This window comes from Onychomys torridus, chromosome 21, assembly GCF_903995425.1.
Source record: "Onychomys torridus chromosome 21, mOncTor1.1, whole genome shotgun sequence".
Lineage (NCBI taxonomy): Eukaryota > Metazoa > Chordata > Mammalia > Rodentia > Cricetidae > Onychomys > Onychomys torridus.
This window is the reverse complement of record NC_050463.1, coordinates 43478319-43501193: the sequence shown is the minus strand read 5'-3', so window position 1 is coordinate 43501193 and position 22875 is coordinate 43478319. Positions and strand designations below refer to the sequence as shown.

Here is a 22875-nt window from a genome sequence, read left to right as displayed (position 1 = left end):
GTCTGTTGTCCTGTAATCCGAAAGGGCCATCTCAGTGAACTCACTCGCGGATGTCAGGAGTAGCTAAGTGTTACTCCCTTCCCCATAGCTCTCAATGATGCAGGTTTGTACAACCAGACCCTTACACAGCTCTTGGCATCAATCACCTAAACTGAGCTGCAGACCACATCAAACGCTATGCCAATTCCTACTCTAACAAGCCCATAACAACACATTAAAAAACAAAGCAAACAACTCTGAAATGAAGTTCTGTATTGCCACTGAACAAGGCTCAGCATCTACCACAGCATACCTACCTGACAAATGCTGTTTCATGGCAACTTACATTAAAACTAGAATTAAAGAAAGGAAATTATAAAATGTGAAGAACTGGCTTAAACATGTCAAAATGTATGGAGCATTTGCTAGTTTCCCCAAGCTGCCCTTCCTTCTAGGTGCTCATTAGAAATGGGGCATGGGAAAGCCAGGCATGGAGACAGGCAGGCAGAGACAGGATTCCAGGACCCTGCTGACCTGTCCATCTACTCAAGTTGGCCAGGTTCAGAGAGACAGACAGAGAGACAGAGAAAGAGAGACAGACAGACAGACAGACAGACAGAGAGACAGAGTCAGCCTCACAGATTAACTGGAAGGGCTAGGGAGGAAGTTCAGAGGTGAAGAGTACTGGCTGGTCTTGTAGAGGACCTGAACTTCCAACATCAGGCAACTTCCAGGGGATCTGATGCCCTCTTGTGGCTTCTGCAGGTACTACATGCACGTAGTTCAAATACTATACATAGATAAGCAGGCACATACACACACATACAACTAATAAATAAAATTTAAAAACATTAAGGAGGAGGGTGACTGAGGAAGACACCTGAAAAAAAAACTTTTGACTTCCACATACACGTACGTACACACATATGCATGCACATCTGTACACAGAAGTCAAGACATACTTAAATCTGTTATGTACACACACACAGACACGTGTGCAAATCTGTACATGTGTGGAAACACACACACACACACACACACACACACACACACACACACACACACATATATATATATATATATATATATATATATATATATATATATGTATATGTACACACAGGCATAGACACCTGTACATACAACTGAAGACATGTACACCTATGTGTATGTACACACACATACATGTATGCACACTAGTACACACAAGTGAACACATACATGCATGCAGACATACACAGGAATTGGAAAAATGTTTGTGTAAGAAAGATGGAATGCACGGGTATTTCCTGAATACTTCCTGTGTGTAGGGCTGTATCACCAGATCACTCCAGACCTAATTGGCTCTCAGCCCCATCATTTTCTAACACTCTAAACATCAACCAGGAATGTCACTCTCTCTCTGCTGGAATCCAGGTAACCATGACAACAGACGTGAAGCACCTTGCACAGTAGATGGCACAGAGGAAGCACTTCATGGTCACCACCCCTGCCAGAATCATCTGCCCAAGAATTACCACTGCCACAGCACTAGAGTTTGTGCTTGAGGGCAGACATTGAAAAGCACATGGAACCAACACATCACAACAGGAAGATTTATGAATTGGCCTTTGTCCAAATTATTGATATGACAAAAACTGAGCAATCTGGAGGAAGAAGTGTGGCATCTGAAAAAGATCAAAAGATATGCAGGATGTGCGTAAGTGCAAAGACAGGAAGTTGTAACTCAGGAAAAGAGAACAGGGAAAAGGCAAAGACTTCCAAGGGTGTGGAAGTTCAGTGAGAGATTAGGTCCAGTGTGAGGTGAAGAGAGGAGTGAGCTACGGAGGGACAAAGCCATGAACACAGGCTGCAGGGAGAGTTTGGCCCTCTGAAAGTGCAGGCTGGAACTTCAGGTCCTGTCTCAGGTTCTGGACTGAGCATTCTTGACAGAATTCCAAGCCTTGGTTCCCTGACTTGTTGACAGACAATGGATAGTGATGCCTTCCTCACAGGGTTGTTTAGAAGTAGAAAAATGTAGTATGTAACATACCTAGCACATGCCTAAGTGCTTCAAGTGATGGTGGATTCTGAAGCATTAAAGCTTGAACACCACTTTTAAAGATCAGAGAAGAGGTGGAAGCTGGGCCGCCTCAGGTGAAGTCGGCAGCCTGAGTGCAAATCTGGATAAAATGGGACATTGGTATCAACCCCACAGGCTCAGGGAACATCAGGGAAGGGGCAGCAAGAATAAAGAGCCAGAGGGTGAGAGGGGCATTGTGAAATGGTGTCCTGTAGACCTATGGCTGTGTTTCCTGCAGAAGACCAGCAAACGATCAGGCCAACAGCAAGGTTGGTCAACAAAGCAGCAGATGGCACCAACTAGATCCAGTGGGCTGAGAGGCGGGGCAGGGAGGCTCACACAGCAAGAGTGCATAGAGATGGAGAAGAGAGGGAGGTGGAGGGAGAGGCTAGTTAGCGGTGGGTGTGACCAAGATACTACATCATGCAAGTGTATTAAAGTGTCAATAAATAAATGAAAGATATTTTAAGAAATCACATAGAAAGTTGATTGGAGCCCATTTCTGCCAACAAATCCAAACCACTTTCACATAACATGAAGCTGGTGCTTTAACATTCACGCTCAAATGTCAAGGTGAATAGGATGAGCTCCAATGTCAGAGAGCTGGATTCATAAAGACCAAATGGAAGTTAGAGTAACCATAATCTATGGTGAACAATAAAAATATGAGAGATAATTAATGGAGGCTTACTATGAGCAGTGACTATCAAAAGTACCCTCATGTATACTGTCATCAGTCTAAAGTGCAGGCAAGGAAATGATCACCCAAGGTCACATGGTACGAAGTGGGGTCTATGTCACCACCTTGAGTGATCTGCTGCCTTGCCTTGTCAATTACTGTGTAATACAACTGAGCCATTCTGGGACATATTACATAACACTGAAGCAGAAACTTCAGTTACTGATGAGATACAAGAAGATCATCATAACACTTTCCAAATAATTGTGTTGGACTCTGCTATTCCTGGAGCTTATTGTACAGTTAATACATTTTGGAGAGACATGTTCTAATTTTTAGTTGAAATTTCAAATACATAATCAAACTATGAGAACTCATTCCTAAAACAAAAACACTATTCCAAAGACACCAAGTCTTGAACAAGCTTCATCGTACATCCACCTGAACACAGGAATCAGAACAACCACACAGAAAGAAAAGGACTCTTAGAAAGCAATACCAAGGGCATGTGTCAGAGAGCTTCAAGAGTGTTTGTAAAATTCACGGTTATTCTTAAGAGAGTGGCAAGTACACACACACACACACACACACACACACACACACACACACACACACGCACCAAACAATGCTAAAAGGAAACAGGTCAAGTTTTTGAATCCTTAACATTTTTCTGTGGTTAGAAACGTGTCAAGATAAATAGGTGGTGGTTGGGGGGTAAAAAGCATAATGTCAGCAATGTAGAGATGCAGAAGGAGAAGGAGAGAGGTGGTTCTATTTCTGTAGTCTTTGGTGAAGGAAAGAAGGCTTAATGAGAATAATAATAAAAGGAGAAAATCATTTCAAAACACATTTACTTCATTAGAAAAATGATTAGTAAAAGTTATTAAATACCTAAAAGGAAAATTCTCTATGTTTTACTTTTTTAAAAAAAACAGGCAATTGCTTTTACCACACTGTAAAGAGCCAATCTGACACTTTATTTAAAAACAATCAACTAACAGAGACACACAGACAGTCACATAATCAGTTGTGGCTCAACAGATAAGGGGTCATTTACTTAACAACTACTTCTCCTAACAAGAAAGAGCAGCAGCAGCAGCACAAGTGTGCTAACTGAGTGACTATTTGAGGATGTGACACTCCAGGGTGACGTTGAGTGATCATCCATTCTTCTCGGTTGGTACTGTAGCATGAGAAGACATTCTCAAGTACAAAAGAATGCAAGGGGATGTCAACCAAAGAGCAACTGAATCAAGACAAGATTTTAGAACATAAAGGAAATAATCTTTGGTAAAATAATTTTCAGATTCTTCATGACACACATCTTAGTTAGAGTTACTATTGCTTTGATGAAGTTCCATGCCCGAAAGCAACTTAGGGAGGAAAGGGTTGATTTGGCTCACACTTCCACATTGTAGTCCATCACTGAAGGAGGTTAGGACAGGAACTAAAATAGGTCAAGAACCTGAGACAGGAGCTGATGCAGAGGCCATAGAGGGGGGCTGCTTACTGGCTTGCCTCCCATGGCTTGCCCAGCCTGCTTTCTTATAGAACTGAGGACCACTAGCCCAGGGATGGCCCCACCCGCATGGGCTAGGCCCTTCCACATAAATCATTAATTAAGAAAATGTCCAACCTATGGAGGCATTTTCTTTATTGAGGTTTCCTCCTCTCAGCTAACTTTGAACAGCATGGCTACTCAAGGTGCTGAGTGAGAATAAGTGAAAATTTAGAGCTTAGCCCTACTTAAGATATTCATACAATTCCCTCGAAGGCTCGCAGTATATCAACAAGGAGAGGTAGGAAAGAAGGGCTGAAGACAGGGAGAAGGGCTGAAATGCCATCTTCTGGGAATGACTCAGCCAACATACTGTGATGTGACAGGACCTACGGCTGCTTACAATGGGCCTAGCGACAGCAAATCATGAGTCTGGGAGGGGCTCATGGGGCCCTAGCCTTGCCTGCCTAACTACTGACTACTGATGGATTCTGGGTGAGAGGAAGACATTTTCTCTTATGTACCCACTTATGAGACTACCGAGATCCAACATCTAGTTCCAAATCCACAATTACAAAGATAGCTCTGGTTAAACTCAGCAAATCACAAAACCAAAGACATGATTCTAGGGGAAATGATTTGTGTAGAAGAGGGCAGGTCAAAGGGTAAGATAGTTTTACACACATGTAACAGTAATGAAAATATACTTACACATGCATGAAATAGTCAAACAACACTTTACCACACAGTGTAAATCCTAATCACATACCAAGTAACTTCTCTTCGCACCCAAAGACAAATGTAGTTCTCATCCTCTATCAAAGAAGCTTCCCTTTGCAGGAGATGGAGACTATCACAGAAACCAGAGCTTGTCAAAGTACAGAGAATGACTGAGGTACCAGTGCAAATGGACGCATCTACCACACAACTCCCACACCTAAGGCTCAGGGAGTATCAGGAGACAGGGAGTGAAGGATTCCAAGAGCCAGAGGAATAGGAAGTCTGCTGTGAAACTGTGTCTCCTAGAAACGACAGGGAAGCTATAGCCAGGATATGGCAACAATATGGCTGCCTAAACAAGACCCGAACAACGACATTATCATCAGACATGCTAACATGGGGGCAGGGCGGGGGAAGGGTAAGGGGGCCTCAGCCCTAGACAAAGAACTATAGGCAACCAGACTGCTGAGACTGGGAAAGTTAGTCTTCCTCAGGTGATACAATATCAAGTTGTCAGCTCTTAAAAAATGCACACAAGCAGCACTGAAGAGTCAGGAGGCTGTATTCATATGTTTATGCATTTATATAGGTAGTAATAAAAACAAGTCGCGAATTTGAGGGGCGAAGAGAGGTAATAAGAGGGGTTAGAGGAAGGGAAGGGAAGGGGAGAAATGATATAATTATACATCATTTAATTAAAAATATTCTGAAAGTTTTAAAGGTTGGATGACACCAACACAATTCTGTGACCTGTGTGAAAGTTCTTGATCTAGAAACATTGAAATGGAAGCCAATCCTCAAGCATGGCTGCTTGTTGACCTTCAGAGCAGCATCATGCAGCAGCTGCCAACTCCTTCTCGTTCCTACCACTGCCTTCCTCCCCTGAAGGCTGGCTGGCGAGCTCACACACTGCTCCTTCTGGCCTGCCTTCTCAGGAAGGTGGTGGTGTGAAAGCTCTCCCTGTCCTATGGCAGCAGGGGAGGGCGGAGCAAGCTCACGAGAGTGAGGGACAACGGGGAAGGGGCTCAATTCCTCACTCCAAAGAGTCCCCTGTCTCGGGAATGGATGGAGCCATGCGTGCTCCGTGCTGGGAGGTGAATGGATGTTTCCCAGGAAAACGTCTTATATTTACCATACTAAACAGCCACAACTGGCAAGGAATGAGACACTGAGAACACGAATGCACGTGTTCTGTACTGGTGTCGCTGTAGTGACAGAAGAAGTGTAACTTAACACACTTCCCACTTAAGGTACAGTAAGAGAAAACTCTTAGCAAGGCAATGGTTTGGGTATACACAATCTAACCTCAGCCCTTAACTTTTGAGAACTGCTCGTGAACTTTATGTGCTCTCCAATATACCTGAGGCCACAATACCTTCTGTTAGGTCTCAGAAACCTGGGACAAATGGTTAACTGAGGAACCCGTTAACATCAAAGTGGCAAAGCTGACACTGGCCAGCTCTCCCAGCATCCCTCAGTACCTGCGGCTCCTCCCAGCACTTCTCACCCCGCCCCTATTCTAAGCCCCGCCCTCCCTGGGGCGGGGCTTCTGTTTCCCTTCCCCTAGCTGGTCCCTATATAATCCAGCCATTTTGGCTATGCCCATCTCTTGGCCTCTTGGCCTGGGCCACCTTGGTTGGTGGCTCCTCTCTTGTTCTCCCTCCTCCTCTCATGGTCCAGTTTAGTCTGCCTACTTTCTCCCTTGTATCTACAATAAAAATCTCCATACTATAGGAGCAGTCATGTCCTCCTTTCATTTATTTATTTTTTCATTAGTCTTCCTTAACTTCACATGCCAGTGACAGTGTGGTGGCATCTTGCAGGGACAAGGCAAAGACACTGCTAGATAGGCATGAGCGTGGCCTGAAGTACTCTTAGAACTACTCCCGTGGGGGAAAGGCTCTACTGTGATGCTTCATGGCCATGGCTTTCCAGAAGTCTTAATATCATGGGGCAGATGCCTGGCGTTTGCTCAGGCTTTACAGAACCTGGATGACTGGATCTGCTGCCGAGCAAGATGAAACCAACTCCATTTTCTACGCCTCCCTCCCTACTCTTCCCATCCGGGTCTTTTCTTTGTGTTACATAGATGATGACATCCCTAGGGAAGTATCTAACAGTTCAGTGAAGGTTAGATCACCTGACAGTCTTGTTCTCTCCCCTCCCCATCCTCTGTGTATATGTGTAGATGGAGCCCTTACACCCAGCAGCTGAATCTATAGTTAACCATCAGTGCACACAGTCTAAAATGTTCACTAATTTTCAAGGAAAATCTTGCCTGACTACTGCACAGAAGAATTCACTAATTACTTGTTATCATCAGAATTGAATCTAGGGCACCATTATTTTGAGAATCAGTAATATATGAGTTCATGTTTATTGCTAAAAAAAGAAAAAAAACCTCAAACCCTCTACATGTATATAGAAGTAAGAAGCAGAAAAAATAAGTTAAAGCAAAGAAGAGTGAAGACAAGCCAGGCAGAGGCAGAAAAGCTGTTGGACTTGGCACCTTAAGATCTCAAATTTTACTCAAATTTCAGTCCATGGACTGGTTGGGTCCTGAGAGCTGGCTAAAATGACAATTTCAGGGCCCATCTAGAGCTACACAAACAGAATCTGTATGGTTATAAGCCTCCAATCCCCTGACAACTGCTATGTCCAGTGACATTTGAGAAGCCCACCATACTCAGTGTTGGCTTTGACATCACAGCACATCCTCACTGGCTGATCTCAAACAGGTCCGGTAACCCCTCCAGTTTCAGGGCTTCATCTCTAGGGTGGGGACAATACGCCTATCATGTGGTTGTTCAGAGTGATGGAACCGCATCTTTCCAAGGTCTTGGCATAGAATGAAGGTGTTCATTAGGGAGGGGTGTATTTTTTGAACTGATGATAACAGTATTTTGTTAACTGTAGCTTTAGTACACACTATTTTAGAACATTATTTTCATTATTGGATTGATTTTCATTATATTTATTTGTCTTGTGAGGGTCTGCATAGGATGGGGAAGGTAGTATCTACATGCCAAGATACCACGTGGAGGTCAGAGGACAACTGTGCACTCTGGCTCTCTTTCACCACATGGCTTCTGGTGACTGAACACAGGCCGTGAGGCTTGGAGGCAAGCACTTTTACCACTGAATCACATTTCATCAGTCCAGCTGTTGAATGTTTCCAAAAAGTCTGTTTTTTTTGTAAGCTTACACAATAACTTAATTTTTCACATAAACTAGAGATGTATAGTTTCAAAAGAAGATTTCACAGACGGATAAAAATAGGGGAGAGTTTATACCTTCATAATGTAAATTTAAGGTGCATGAACAGCTGCTAACTGATTCATTACTCTTTCCTATCTGCTATGTGTTATTCCTTCAGACATGAGCAAAGGTCTAGGGCATGATTTAAAACCCTTGGGACACTAAACCCTGACTGTAAAAGACAATGCTATGCACTGCCCTCCATAGGTTCGTGCTTTTGTACATTGGCCTCCAGGAGTGGACTATTTTGGGAGGTTGGAGAACACTTAGGGGTGGACTCAATGGAGGAAGATGACCGGGGGCAGGCCTTGGTTTATAAGCCGGTTCTGCTTCCTGACCCACCCCACTGGGAGCAAGCAGGCTCACACTCACGCTGCCTCAGCTCTAAGCTGCTCTACCTGTGCTCTCCTCTGTGCTCAGACTGCATCCTCACACCAAGAGCTAAAGTGAGTCCTTTCTCCTTGAAGTTGCTTCTATCAAAAATGTTGTCAGACTTATCTAGATAGCCACGTCCTGTGAGGTGGCTGAGGCTCTGCTAATACTGTCTGTGTGCTGTGTGCTCACAGGATCTAAAATCAGCACAGGAGAGACAGGTGCCCAGGAGAGCATGCTGCAGTGAGAGAGCAACTGACACCTGTTCTAGCACAAGAAGGGGTTCCCGCTCGGAGAGCATGGACAGTGTACTGAGGCTAGCCACACAGGCGTGGGGAACACACCTGTAATCCTAGCACTTGGGAGGTTCAGGCAGGAAGAACAGAAGTTAAAGGTCATCCTCAGGCACACAGTGAGGTTGAGGGCAGCTTGAGATACATGTAAACCTACCTCAAGAAAACAGAACAGAACAGAACACCTGAAAAATTTAGCAGGCACACAACCAACCCTTGGTAGTTACTTCACACATACTCCAGTTCTTAATCTTCTCTGAACTCTCCCTGGCAGAAACATCGAGAGAGTATGCATGTGTCTCAAACAGCACACACATGTAAATGTGTGTGCTGGCTGATGACATGCATGAGCAGGGGTTAGTCACCATGGATACTCACAGGACAACGGGCATTGGTTACACTGTTGGGAATGATGAAGGCTTGTACGACAAGAGGAAGAGGAAGGGCAGAGAGGGCCTGGCATAACACCTCCAGGGGCAGCAGTTGGGTCAGATCCAGAAAGGGGTGACTGGAAAGCAAAGCTGTGGAGGCGTTGGACCCCCATGTCCCTCCAGAGACTCTGCCTGCAACTACTTGGAACATGAACTCTGACTCATCCATGGACTCGACCAGGTATTGGGGAGTGGAAAACCAAGCAAACAGTAGCTATGCCAACTCAAGAATACTTGCTGGGACTAGAAGTTATAACATTAGCTTTCTTTTCTTGCTTCTTTCAAAGAAAGAAAAATCCACTGAAGCTTTTCCCGAAAATCCTTTGTTATTCTGTCTCTGGAATGAAAAGGATGATCCTGTTCTGCTTCTCTAGTCTCTAAAGTCTTTTTGAAGCTTGAAACAATAAATAGCCTGCATTCCAAAGACCCAGGGTACATTCTTCAGTAGATCTGGCTAGAAATTCATGGGAGGAAACATTGTCTTTAACTGTGAGATGGCCTCAGGTAGACAGGATTCTGGAAGTTACTGGAAGTGACCTATATAGTAGCAGAGAGAGCCTTTCATCTTGACAGGCCGGGATCCACAGCCAACCCTACCTGAGAAGCCAGCTGCTGCTAAGGGTCCACTCGCTGGGTGCTGGCACTAGAATGGCAGCAGCTGTGTGTAACACCTAGAAGGCACCTCAGTGCACGCGGGCAGAATCTCCTCCTGTCTACCACCCAATGCACCTGCACTGTCCAGGCAGGGTCTCCTCCTGTCTACAACCCGATGCACCGGCACTGTCCAGGCAGGGTCTCCTCCTGTCTACAACCCGATGCACCGGCACTGTCCAGGCAGGGTCTCAGCTAGAACACCATCACCCTCTCTTCCCAAGAGACTCAGCTCAGAAACTGGGCCCCTGTCACCCACTGCATTTCCCACTCTGCCCTCTCTTGTCCTCCACTCTGTGTTCAGCATGGTCTTTCCCTCTCTACAGTAGTTCCTAGGGCTATGTGTAAGCTCATCTTCTCTGCAAAACGATGAGATCCCTGGGCTTACAAGTTACTTCTAATCCATCTATAAGTCTGTAAGACTTAGTACAGCACTTAGTATAGCAAGACACACAGTAATTATACAGAATAAACACATATCTCTTTAGAATAAGGGATCTGAATTGGGCATTGCTACAGCAATTTTCTTATGTGAAGATCTACAAGCAAAAGAGGTTTAGAAAACTACACAAGGTAAGAGACTGGGGAAACAGACGGTCCTATTTGCAATACTTTCTCATATGCATTGACACAGCTTGTTCTATATCCTCTCAAACTGGGGCAAATGGAGCTCATGAAGACATACCGTCACCGCATCTGCACACTAAGCCCAGACTTAGAGCCAAGCAGAGCCTGCTTCTATGGCCCCTGGCAAGTGGTGAGCTTTTATATCAATTCCTGAAGGCAATAGCATATGAACCCAGACTAACCATCCTAAGAATTAAATTCACAAAAATAAACGGGAAGTGTTGCAAGTCAATAGAGTAGAATACACAAGTGCCCATGTATCTTTATGGAAACTATATGAAACATATGTGCACTTGACTAATAATTGGGAAGAAAGGCTCATATATTTCAATTATTGGTCCCAAGCTGGTGGAACTATTTTGGGAAAGATTAGGAGGTGTGGCCTGTCGGAAGACCTATGTCACCGGGGCTGGGCTTGAGGTTTCAAACCCTCATGGCAAACCTAGTCTAGCTCACTCTCTCCCTCTAACCTGCAGATTAGATGTAAACTCTCAGCAACTGCTCCAGGACCATGCCTGTTTGCCTGCCTGCTGCCACGCTCCCTGCCACGATGGTCACGGACTAAAAAAACCCTGAAAACTGTAAGCAATTAAATATTTGCTTTTATAAGTTGCCATGGTCATAGTGCCTCTTCATAGCAATAATAAAGTAACTAAAACATGAGGAAAGCCATTTTGTAGAGGTGGACAAGCTGTCCTGATCTTACCCATTGTCCACACTGGTGTGGACTGCCCCAACAACAGCTTCCAGGACCTGGAGGGGGTCACGTGGCCCACAGAGTTCAGCACTACTGCCACTGTGATGAGAAAGAAAATAATTGAGTCAGAAGAGGTCAATCAAGCCTCAAAAATACAGTTTCTGTTGACCACCCAGGTGAATCCGATTGGATTGTGCTGTGTGGTGTGGTGTTTCCTCACTGTTCTGTGCTCAGACTGAAGTGCTGAGGATGGAAAGGTTGGCCTCCCTTAAGGAGCTCAAGGTTTAAGTCATGCGCACATTTCTACCAGGAGAACAACACAACCTGCTTTGTCATTCAAAAGCAACTGAACGTTACAGCATTCTCAACATTAAATATAGTAATGTTCTAAATCCAATAGCTTCACGTTCTGAAAAATCAGTATTTACTTTATCCATACATTTTTACATGCAGGCATTAATCGCAAAGAATCATTGGTTTGGTCTGAGGCTCTGGTCTCAGCTACACCATCAACACTGGGCCTCACTGGGCCTCCTCCTGGACATCCCATTGCTGCCCTGTGCTGTGGAGATCCTGCAGCCCTGGGTCTGCAGAACTGACACTCCTCGCACCCATCCCTCCCTATCCCTCTACCTGCCCACCCCACCCCCATGCTCCAGCAGATCACAGATAGGCTTCCATGATGAGATTTTTCCCTTCTTTTTTTCCTTTTTTCTCTTAAATTTTATTTTATTTTATTTTATTTTTTTTGGAGGGGGGGAAATGAGTGGGATTGGGAGTCATGATGTGAAAGACATAAAGAATAAATAAAAAGTAAGTTAAAGAAAAGAAACAAACAAAAAACATTATTTACTCACTGTCGAGAACTCTTGCGAATTCCCAATGTGCAACAGAGGAAAAAGAAATTTCATGCACATTTCCAGAGTACTTTTGGATTTAAACCAAACTACTGGACTCAGTTCCTCCCAGGTCTCTGTCCCTTTGTGCCTCCACCCACCAGCCTAAACTTTGGTCCATGCAGGGGCCTCACCCAACAGTGCTGGCCTCTCTATGATCCTGAGCCTTCTATCCCTGCAAGTTTTAACTTCGCGTTGGCCAGATGTCTTCCGCACACTGCCATTAGAACCAGTCTGACCAGACAGACGTGATCTGAGCCAAATCTCTAGTAAGAGAGGTGCCATCTTTCTAAATGTTTATTTTGCAAGCTTTATCTGGTTAAGAAACTATAATCATAAATGAAAAGGTACCAAATACGGCAAATACATATCTGTTATCATTTGGAAATGAGTGGTTCTTATAAGCCACAGCAGAGAAATCACAACATACTAATAGAACAAAGCTTTATTAATGTGGAATTTGTTATTTCTAAAGTGGAGGGCTGCTGCATTTTGTCTTCTCTGCATAAAATTACTAGGTAGCTCAGAGCATTAATGTGAAAACTGGATGAGGCTGGGGTAATTAAACTGATAAAGGCTCATTTGATTTCAGTTTAGCTTCAGAAAACTGACATGCATTTAATCAAAAAGTTCCTCAAGAGCAATACAGAATTACAAAGAATGCTTAAAAGGAGAATAAATTAAATACAACTAAATCTCTTAGCCTAATTACATTATTCACAGAGAGTGCATGATGCCTCATTATTCCCTTAGCTCCCTTCTCTCCTCTTCAGCCCTCTGGCTTGCTGTGCACGAATGTGCCTCTGTGGGGACAGGAAGCCAGAGTGTCTCTAATGCCAAGCCTCCACCATTCATGGCAGGTAAACGATGCCTAACACAGTTAGCAGACGCCCAACTTCTCCCTGGATCAGCTGTGACTTGAGTTGATCAAAAGAACTGCTTGGGCACCACTTCTCACTGCCTCTAAGGAGGAAAAGAAAAGGCAGGAGCTGAGCAGCCACACTGAAGCAACAGGGCAATCTGGCTCTTGGCTATCTGTTTCACATGTTGTTTGTCTTTTCTCTTGCTTCTTGATAATGTGAAGAGGTGAAGGAGTCCAACCAGGAACTGGATTCATGGCATGTTATACATAAAATACCAATGAGGACACATACTCCTGGTTCTCCATTCTCAAGACATTTTAGGTCTTAAGAGTCTGAACACTCTAGATGTAATTCATCAGGCTTGTAAAACATTAAGAATAAGATATGTCTCTACATCCCTGAAGATAGTTTAGCTTCATAATGACTATGGGGTGGGTATTACTATTGGTGAAATATTATCTTAGGTCTTCTGTAATTATTACTTTATTAGCTTACCTCAATGCAGAAATTATTTTTGTGATTGCACTATGCACTACATCCTTGGGTGAGATGTTGACAGGACCGACAGCCACTTCTAACAGCTGTTGAATCATTCTTAGTGGCTGGCCATCTAAACACATGGCCACAGCTTGGTCATGAAGTTTCCCTTTTTCTGAGCGGGACAGATCATAGAGGTAACTATACTTCTGTAGTATTTCCTAGAAAGAAAAAGCAATCAACACTGAAATTTTAACAAGAAGTTAAGTGTGTCTAAATATACAAAGCATATTTAGAAGGTCCACGAACAAAATATATTCCTATAATCAACAGCACATCAAGGGACAAGAAGGTCTTATGAACAGAGGGCGCTGTGAATGCGGCCAGGCATTGCAGTGAATCCAGCCTTCTGCAGGTCAGGGAGACTGAAAAAGAGATGCAGAGTCAGCAAGAACAACACACAGACTTCTTTTCTGAGAGATAAAAGATTCTCTTCTATTTTATTATTCTTTCTGTGGCTTGTTATACTCTTTCTTGTCTGTTCTGTTTTTCTACCTTGATGTTTCTCTTCTGTCTCTTTCCTGATGACTTCCTTCTAACTACTTCCTGAAGTCCTCCTCCTCTTCTTTATTTTCTCCTTTACAGCTTATATAGCCCAGCAGAGTCTTTCAAGCAATACAATTACAATGCGGTTACAGTCTATTTTTTGAGTAAGTGATTACAATGACTACAAGTAAAAACAGCATGTTTTCCATAACCCTTCCATGACTAAACATTTTACGTATTACAGATGGAAAACAAATTATCCCCAAGAACCCATATACAGTTAAACATGTATCTTTTAGACATCTCACAGATCAGGAGCCTTTCAGCCATAACTATTTACACTGGCAGTAGTTTTGATAATTGCCAGAAAAACAGGTGACTGGTTTCACTTTTCCTATTTTAGAGTCCAGTCCAATTCTTTTAACTAACCATCCAATTCTTTGTTTTCTAGTTACATGAAGTCAATTGTTTGAAGCTTTGTTTTAGCTATGATGTACACTGAAACCCAGAACACATTTCCAAGTATCAGAAAGAATCTGGATTAACTCCTGGGGCTCCATTGTTTTCCTAATCTTTCACCTAAACTACAGCCTGTACGGCTCCTCAAGAGAAACTCATGAGTCCCCGCTGCATGACACTTTCCTGTTCCTACTTTCCATCTTCTGCAGCCCCTGCTTTGTTCAGGGGCGGGGGCAACACTATATCCTACCTTTGCCTCTATTAATGAGTAAGGGCGCCTGGCAGCAATTCCAGAGGACCTGGGTTGGACTCCTACCATCCACATGGCAGATCACAACCATCTGCTACTCCAGTCCCAGAGGTTAACACCTTTTCTGGCCTCCCTGGGCACTGCACATGTGTGGATCACAGACATATATGGAAGCACACTATCCATATACATAAAACAATTAAAATGCTCAAAAATATTGTTAAAAAACTAAAAAGAACAAAGTATCTGAGGACCTCATATGATTTTTGGTTTTTCACTGGAGTCCTAATACACAGGTCCTCAGATCTCGCCATGGGAAAGGAATCCCAAGTCTCTTGGGTTGTTTGGGGTACATAAGAGGCTCAGCTGAATACCCACTGGGAACAATCTGGCCAGCCAGAAAATTCCCATCAGTAAGGAAGTGATATTGAAAGGATACACAGGTCAAACAGGATCAAGTGTAGGCATGTTTAAAAACGCTCTTAAAGCATGCATGGGAAACCAGCGTTTCTGAATTTAAAAAAACAACATATGGAGTTAGAGCCTCTATTATGATTCACTTAGAAAGTAAAACAAAATCCCATAGTTGAGATCATTATGGTCAACATGTGCAACTTTAGAAGTCCCTCCTCACCTGGGTACTCATCCAGTGTTCCCTCAATTCCTGCTACCCTCCCCCACCGACATTAACCTCTTTTTAGATACAATCTTTGGCCCAAATTCCTTTAGAAAGAGAAATGAAACCAACAGATAATCGAATATTAAGAAGATAAGGGTAAAGACTTGAGGACTGCTTTTCATGTCTACAATCCCATCAGCACCACTGTCCCAGCTGGATGGTCACATCCCACATAGGACTCTATTTAAGGATGCAGGATGATGGGACCTGTTAAGAGACAGCACAGTAGGATTCCATCCTTTTCTTTGTTTCTGTCTCACTTCTTAATGATGATGTGAGTGGTTTTGCACTATCACATGCTACCACAGGCCTTCCAGCAAAGAGGCCAAACTCCCACAGACTGAAACTTTTAAAACTATAGCAGAAATAAGGTTTTTCCACAGTTCCTAATGTGGCTTTGAGGTGAACAGGACAAACATGGCACCACCAGTCATTCCCGGGTTTCTGTTTCCTACCTGCTCACTGTTCTTCAGGCTGAGGATGAAGCTGTGGCTGAGGGTTTGCAGGTGGGCAAGTGATGTCTCCAGGTGAGCCAAGACATCTGCATAGGTGACTTGAGAATCGGGACCTGCCTGGGGGTCATCTTCTGAATTTCTTTTCCTGGGTTTCTCTATGAAATGCTTGACTGTCTTAATGGTCTTTCTGGTCATCTCTTCACGTGCTTCTACGGATAGCTTCAAAAGGACATTTAAAAAGTCAGGAAAAAAGGCAGTATTACGTTTGGTACATTTAATAGTTATTAGAGGGGTAGGATAAAAGTTATATTTTAACCTAAGTTAACTAGTGGTTAGTATTGGCACTGGTTTTTTTGTTTCAGTTTGGTTTGGTTTTCTCTTGTGAAGGAAACAAAAACAGTGAAATATGATTTATTCTTCTCAGTTGTTAAGGTAAACTCTAAACAATGACAACAGTCCAAGACGGTAAGACTGGGAAGAACGAAACCAGACACCACACTGACTCTCGGCTGAAGTGCAGTCCGGAACCCATTTACAGTCACAATTTCCGATTCTGAGCATTTCTTCACTGTCAAGTAAAAAAAATCAGGGCACATGGGCTGCTGGGTATGCGGTGCACGTCAGTAATCGCGGCTCCTTCGGGGTGGAGGCAGAGGTATTTTACGTTTGAAGCCATCATGAGCTAACTGGTGAGGTCTTGTCTCAAAAGAAAAGTCCTCAAGTAACTGAGATGGGGTGGAGGGAGGGAGAGCCACAGACACAGAGGCAGGGAGATTTTAACTAGAATAAGACTCTAAAAAGGAAAATTCCAAAGCAATCTAGTTGACAAGATTAATAGTCACTAGCTTAGAATGAATTAGTGGTTAACATATTATACAGTTATTAAAATTAGAACTATAAAATCAGTAGAGCAATTTTACAAAGTGCTTCCACAAAACATTAAATTTTAGAAATCAGAACATAAAATCATCTGTACCATACTTACATTAAAATTTAAATTGCATCTATACACAAAAGAATTTTTGTATATATTCTGCATTTTCTGTGCACATAAACATGCATATAAAATAGCTGTCTGGTCATGTCTATATAGTACAAGTATCTAGTACATAGACTATCATACACATGAACATGATACAAAATGTTCGTGACAGTGTTCTGGCTCTGAGTAATCTTCTCCTCTCTGCTTTCCTGGTGTTGGTAACAGTACTGTATTCATCCCCTCATTCCCTGATGTGCCATAGCTTCTGCATTAGGTATGCAGGCCTTACAGTTCCTATTAAGCACATTAAGCTCATTTACCTTCAAGAATACAAAATCAAGTTCAGCTTCACCTTCTGGGAGGGAGGAGTTCCTCTGAGCACCTTTAGAAGCCTGCTGACAAGCTCCAACAATCCATCTCCTGTTGACTACCCAGAGCCCATTGTTGCTATATTGTCAAAAGGACTTAGTGTTTGTGTTTTTTAAAAAACAGATGACATCATACATTTCCTATTATTTCCTAAAATTCGTCACTGATACATTTCTGAAAGATGGAAGTAAGCTAAAAGATGAGCACCAGACTACACTAGAAGGTAAATATTCCCCCACCCAAGCTCCAGGTTACCTTAGAGAATTGGTTTGAATGTTGGCAGCTGACGTTTTCTTAATTCTATAGAAATGCTGATTAAAGTCACCTGGCGGGCACTGTTTCCATGGAATTGCACTAAAGTCCTGCTCTATAACACAGCTTCTAAGTGAACTCTGTAGTCTCACTTTGCCCTGGGTTCTGCGCCTTAGCAGATGGTATTCAAGCCAAAAGCATCTCAGTGGTTCTCAACCTGTGAGCCACGACCCCCAGCAAACTCCATCTCCAAAAATATTTACATTACAATTCATAACGGTAGCAGAATTACAGTTATGAAGCAGCAAGTAAAAGGTTTTTATGGGTGGGGTCAGCGCAGCACGAGGAAGGTTGAGAAGCAGCGCTCTAACTGGCAGGGTTAATTGTGGCGGCGTCGGCTCTTCCTCTCAGTCAATAGAGTCCTCCTCTGTGGTTCAGAAACACAAGACACTACAACCATATCTATGCTTACTCAACAGGCCTTCCTTCCCCTCGGCCACCCAGGCCACGCAAAGTCTGTGAAAGTTACGAGGAACATAACTTGACTCCAATGCACGAACAGAGCCTGCTCAAGAGGCTGAAGCGTGAAGACCGACAATCTGGTCTCCACAGCAAGACTGTCTCAAGAGAAAGATACAAAAGGAAGCCCTGGAATCCACACCATGTGGTACCCAGAGAGCTTGTCCTGACACACATCACACAACCTCCTCTGGGCATCTTCTGCACGCCAGGTCTGACAGACTATCAGTGCCTAACTGGCTGAGCACTGTGACAAAATCAAGGCTGAATAACAGTGTTGTGAATCTTCTTTTGACTCATTTATGCTTTTGCCCCCAAAGCTGAATTTGGACAGTTACTTGAATATGCCAGCTTGCCTAATATTCTTCCTACCTTAGAGAAGTCTTGAGAACAAACTAGCTAGAGAATAGGAAAAAGGCGGAGAGTTCTCTGTGTAGGAAGCAAAGGGGTGGAGAAACAGCAGGTCCCTGAGCATGTAGGTCCAGTGGACCATCACTAGCCAGGGCTTTACCCGGAAGTGACAAATGCTGGGAGAAGGTGCAGGGAACTGGAAGGTAGGCAAACTTGGTAATTTATGTCTAACATTTACTACCAGTCCCAGTTGTCTGACAACTTGACAAACACTTTCAAGCTTTAGTTTCTTCATCAGCAAAATGTGAACACTTTCATCCACCACATAATGGATTAAGCAATTAAGTAAGATAGTATATCAAGCCATCATTATCATTCAGTGCCTACAGAAAGAGCTCAAAAAATAAGCCTGAGTTTTCATCTGACCAACTAACAAAGGCCATCCTCCTTACCCAATGGTTTTTCATATTCCTAGTGAATCTCATGTAATGCTTTTATACCAACCCTTTTAAAATGAACTCATCAAGTTGCATGGCAGGAAACTCAAGCTAGCTCCAAGCTGACTCATAACCTAGACTCCAGCCACACAGGCTATAGCTCCCAGGTGTCACTGCTGCCTCAGTGGGGTATTTGATTGTCCTTTCATGGCAAGAGAAATCTCTACTCCTACTTCAACAGCAAGCATCTGGAGTCAAACTAGATCCAGCTGGTTCTTCAGCTCCCACTTTCAGACTACTGAAGAGTCTGCTCCAGCATCCACATACACAACCCAGCTCTTACGTGTACAGTCACTTGGCTTCCCCAGCATCACCCAGCCTTGTCTCTCTCTGGACTACACACTCTCACACAATGTGTGCTGGTCACCCTGACTGCCTTCAACAGTTTAGACTCTGATGCCCACACTGCACCATTATCACAAAAGGCATTTTCTTTTCCCACTTTAACAGATTCTTCAAAGTAACTATCTGAAAATAACTAAATAGCTCTGTACTTAACGTGAATAAATAACCCTAAGTTCATTTTTCTGAGCTAGCTAGGACTGTAGGAAACACTTCTATGCCAAAGGACGGAAGGGCTTTTATCTCCCCATGCACTTGACTTAACTCAGGCTTTTCACCATTTTTTCTTTCAAAGAACAAGTTCACCATGAGAGACTCCAGAGCCTGGTTAGGAAATGAAAGCTCGTCACTAAACCTTTACTTAGACATTTATTTTCTTTACACTTTACGATTATCAAGGGGATGGGAGTAACAGGGAAAAATTACCAGAGTAAGAAATAGCAACTTTACTATACCTGCTGGTCACACAATAGCTTCATCATTAAAATTACTTCTGAGCTCCTTCAACATGTCATCAATACACACTTTTAATATGATAACACAGATAATTTTTTTACTATTCTTTGTACCAATAACTGCTACTAAAATAATGTGGATTTTGTGAAATTAAGACAGGTAGTCCATTAGGACAGGTGAAACGGCTCCAGTGAGTTACAGTGCTTCTTGCTAGGCCAGCATTCAATCCCTGGAATGCACACGGTGGAAGGGAAGACCTGAACCCCACAGGTTGCCCTTTGACCTGCACAGACACACAATAGTAACTATAAAAGGCTTTTAAAGGTAAATGGCTGAATTTTTTAAATCACTGAACAGATAGGTACTGATAATCTGTTTTTTAGGTTCCATAGAAAAATGAGATAGAAGCATGAACTAGGCTCATAAAGAAAGCATGTATGACCGGGATATAAGAAAGAGAAAAGGTTGAGATGTCATGACATCAGCACATTTTCCTGGATCCACCTTCAGAATACGCCTGACTCTAAGGACTGCCCACCTTCATTGTCATTCACTGCTGAGACACCACTGCCTCTCCTGGAGAGTGTTGCCACAGTGATAACTTGTCCCCTAATATGATGGGTGGCATGCTCAGCAGACACCAGCATCCCTTCTACCAAACTGCACTTGTCAGCTTCCTCACAGTTGGGATCGGCTATATTCCAGCCACTGAGCTCTGAGCAAAAGTGACACGTGCCATTTTGAAGGAAGGCAGGAAAAGCACCCATGGATCATGATTATCCATTCTTTTCCACCTCAGTCATGGCAGTTAAAGAGGATGCGGGGCTCATGTGGTTCTGACACAAAATGACAGGGCTCCCACCAGCACAGATGCCAAGTGATTTGTGATATAGAGCTCTTACTCCATTTGGACAAGGGAGGATTTTGCACCGTTACACCACTAGGAACCTCAGCCATTTCTGAGAAACAACAGATGTAAGAGTGATGCTATGGGTGGTTTTGGTTATCAAGCCAGACACTGCAAAACTGTAACTACACTTGGGGTGCAGATCACACATCATATATCCATATAGCCTGTCACACACCATATATCCATATAGCCTGTCACACACCATATATCCATATAGCCTGTCACACACCATATATCCATATAGCCTGTCACACACCATATATCCATATAGCCTGTCACACACCATATATCCATATAGCCTGTCACACACCATATATCCATATAGCCTGTCACACACCATATATCCATATAGTCTGTCACACACCATATATCCATATAGCCTGTCATGTACCATATATCCATATAGAACATCATAAACCATTTATCCATATAGTATATCATATATCATTTTCCTGTATAGTATACCATATAACATTTATCCATATTGTACAGCACATACCATATATCCATCCATATAGTATATAGTACATACCACATATCCACATATCATACACCACATATCCACATATTATAGCATATACCATTTATTGATATAGTATATCATACACCACATATTTATATTGTATAGCATAGACCATTTATTCATATAGCGTATCACTTACTAATGATTGTGAAGGTCTAGAGAAGCTGAAATGTCAACATTAGCAGTATGTGCTGGATCCTTTCTATGGTCACATACTATAAATAAGAAATTAGTTTATCAAACTATTATCCAGATTGCATGTAGGAACCAGAGTAGAGAAATATCACAGAAATTCAGGTCTTCATATGGTTAAACAACTGCTATTTACATACCGGTGATAGAAGACAAGACTGAGAAATCCATGGACAGCAAAAGCCCTCAGAAGATTAAAATGCTTCTGGGGAAGATCAACCAAGGGTGTGGCATGTGACGCAGGACAGAGATCCAACTACTGATGTGGACCTCCACAGAAACCACATAGCTTTAAGGCAGCTCTTTCTAAATTGAGAGAGATTATGGATGAGGGTGATACATCAAAGAAATATGGTGTAGGAGAAAATGTCTCAAAACAAATAAGGAAACAAAGACTCCAAAGATGCACATTGCTAACAGGTATCATGTCTACATGAATTCAACTAAGTTTCTGAGATGGTGGTAGCTGCCATAGCCACAACTTCGATGCTTGCGGACATCTCAAATCAACACCTGAGGCTTCGACCTTGTCCATGAGACTGAGGAAGGAGGGCACACTTTCAAGGACTCAGGCCGTTCTCAGCACTCACATGGGACTGTGGAATGAGGGAGGAAGGACCTCACTGATGTGGAAGGAGGGAGTGAGGTTCCAGAACTCGGGCCTAGGCTAATTAAGGCCTACACCTCACTTCAGAGAGAGGAGCCTCCAAGGCCAGAATGTCAAGGTGCCAAGCAGCATCTAATGGAACCATCTGTGTGCATCAGGACTGGGCAACACTGCAGAGCTTTGGCCACTGAGTTCCTGGTCCAGCTCAGACCAGATGGGAAATATGATCCACTTGGCAAACATGATTCTTTCTCTGACCTCCTTCCTTGTCCTTCCACAATCAGTTTACAAACTCAGCTCTAGGAACCTTCCTGACTGCTGATGTCATCACCAAGCTCATCAACTCCCTCTGTGTGGTCCACAGGTGTGGTTTTTACCACAGTTAAGCAGCGCCCTTCAGGATAAAAACTGTGTTAAGTTTGTATCCCTACAAGGTAAAAGAACTACCACGAAACTGCTTAGCATCTCTGATAAACCAGCAGGAGGAAGACCTTCAAAAAGTCCAATGAAGCACCATGTCCCCTAAATACTCACAGTCCAGAATGCTCGAAAGGCTGCAGGTTATTAAGACTGCGCAGGGCCCCACTGCAAGGCTCCAGGAAGACAAGAACTACAAAAAGAACAACTTCAAGGATGTGCCACAGTAATGCAAACTGAGCTAAAAAAAAAAACAAAACAACTATGCCATCAGGACAGAGACAGGCCAGAGGGATCAGAAGTCACATGGGAAGAGTGCAAGGATGCCCAATGGGCAACCCTCTGTCTAGTCATCTGACATTCTCCAAGACACAGTGCTCCTCGGTCTCAGGCAGGGTGCTGGTAAAACACAACATGAGATCAAGCCCTTGCCCCTGGCTATGTCACAGTCTAGTTGGAAACATGGAGAAGTGAAGAGCATTACAAAGAAGTGTGGCCACTATGTAACTGGGGCAGCTACAGAGGCCTACTGAAGTCTTTAGAGAGGCACTCCATCCAGAATGGAA

At 43.3% G+C, this 22875-nt stretch overlaps 1 protein-coding gene across 2 annotated transcripts in view; it reads right to left on the bottom strand.

Annotated features, from left to right (window-relative positions):
• Nbas (NBAS subunit of NRZ tethering complex) overlaps positions 1-22875 on the bottom strand; it is a 288955-nt gene that overhangs the window by 37464 nt on the left and 228616 nt on the right. For both annotated transcript variants that reach the window (XM_036170649.1, XM_036170651.1), the window contains exons 46-48: positions 15893-16111; positions 13522-13724; positions 11277-11366 (exon numbers count right to left, since the gene is read on the bottom strand). In XM_036170649.1, the coding sequence (XP_036026542.1) occupies positions 11277-11366; positions 13522-13724; positions 15893-16111 (512 nt within the window). The remainder of the gene's footprint in view (positions 1-11276; positions 11367-13521; positions 13725-15892; positions 16112-22875) is intronic.